Raw genomic sequence first — 1344 nt, 5'->3', positions numbered from 1 at the left:
GAGGAGAGTACGCTATCAAATTCTGGATGGCTGAGCTTGGAGGAGATAGAGAGCCACTGTCATTTTACAGCATATACCACAGATGTATGGTTGGATTGAGATCTGGAGAATTTGGAGGCAAAGTCGACACCTTAAATATGCTGCATTCCCCAAACCATTCTTGAACCATTTTTTCAGTGTGGCACGATCACATTATTTTGATGAAAGAGGCCACTCCCACCAGGGAATACCGTTTCCATTAAGTTGTGTTCTGGATGGCTGTGCTTGGAGGAGATAGAGAGCCACTGTCATTTTAGAGCCACTTCCCAATCCTTCTGTGTGCAGCACAAACACCCCCCCACCCCCCAACATACACACACAATAACAGGAAAATTGTATTTCATACTTACCGTAATTTTCCTTTCCTGTCCAGCTCCATGACAGCACAAGGCCCATTCGTGTGCTGCCATTGCCATGGAGCTGACAGGAAATACACGTGCAACATTGCGGACCATATTGTGGTGTATGTTATGCACATGTACATTGTTAGAACGCATTGCAGTGCTTGATTTTTAATTCAAATACAATGGCAGTGGCAGTGCATTGTGATACGCTGTGTTGAGATTAAATATATGCCTGCATCATTTTATCACAACACAAACACCAACACAGCGCACAAACGGCTCTACAGATCAGGCATTACCACAACACAGATTTGTAACCTACGTTGCTTGTTATAGCTACAGAGATGAAGGGAGTCAGCCCTATACTAATGTCCTTGGGCTTGGATTAGAATGTCCAACAAGCTCATATAGGTATGATGGGTAGCTGCCCACAAGCGTTGGGCTACATAGTGTAAGTGAGAGTAAATTTGATTATCACATAAGAAATCGCACATGCAATATGTACTTACTAATAATGTTTACATTTTCTTTTCACTTTAGCGATACCAGTGGAAAGTGCCAAACAAAATCCAAATGTTGCTCTAGTGCTTACCGCCTACGGAGGCCACATTGGATTCCTGGAGGGCATTTGGCCAAGACAGCAAACTTACATGGATCGTATTTTCAAGCAGTTTGTTCAAGCGATTTTTGAGCATGGCAATGAAATTTCAAGCATGTAGCTTCTTGAAATGATGCTATTTTTGTTGTCCACTACTCATTGTTATACAGTGGCAGGCTCTTAAAAAACAAACAAACAGAAAGTCAATGCAGCTTATGCACAAGTTAACCTTTTAGATGCTGATGACTTATGAAACTTTACCTCTAAGGAAGTACAGGGGTTAACAACCAATTATAACAAGCAGGCAAACCAGCGAACAGGATTGAATTCTCTCGTATTCAACACTAGCAAATATATACATAT

The 1344-nt window shown here is 41.6% G+C and overlaps 1 protein-coding gene across 2 annotated transcripts in view; it reads left to right on the top strand.

The window, feature by feature from the left end:
• Positions 1-1168, top strand: part of ABHD3 (abhydrolase domain containing 3) — a 46163-nt gene extending 44995 nt beyond the window's left edge. For both annotated transcript variants that reach the window (XM_018571689.1, XM_018571688.1), the window contains one exon: positions 924-1168. In XM_018571689.1, coding sequence (XP_018427191.1) covers positions 924-1102 — 179 coding nt within the window. In that variant the 3' untranslated portion in view covers positions 1103-1168. The remainder of the gene's footprint in view (positions 1-923) is intronic.
• Positions 1169-1344: the final 176 nt, after the last annotated feature.

Source organism: Nanorana parkeri, unplaced genomic scaffold, assembly GCF_000935625.1.
Source record: "Nanorana parkeri isolate BGI_ZX_2015 unplaced genomic scaffold, ASM93562v1 scaffold1810, whole genome shotgun sequence".
Classification (NCBI taxonomy): Eukaryota; Metazoa; Chordata; class Amphibia; order Anura; family Dicroglossidae; genus Nanorana; species Nanorana parkeri.
The sequence above is the reverse complement of the archived record's forward strand: the minus strand, read 5'-3'. Positions and strand labels throughout refer to the sequence as shown.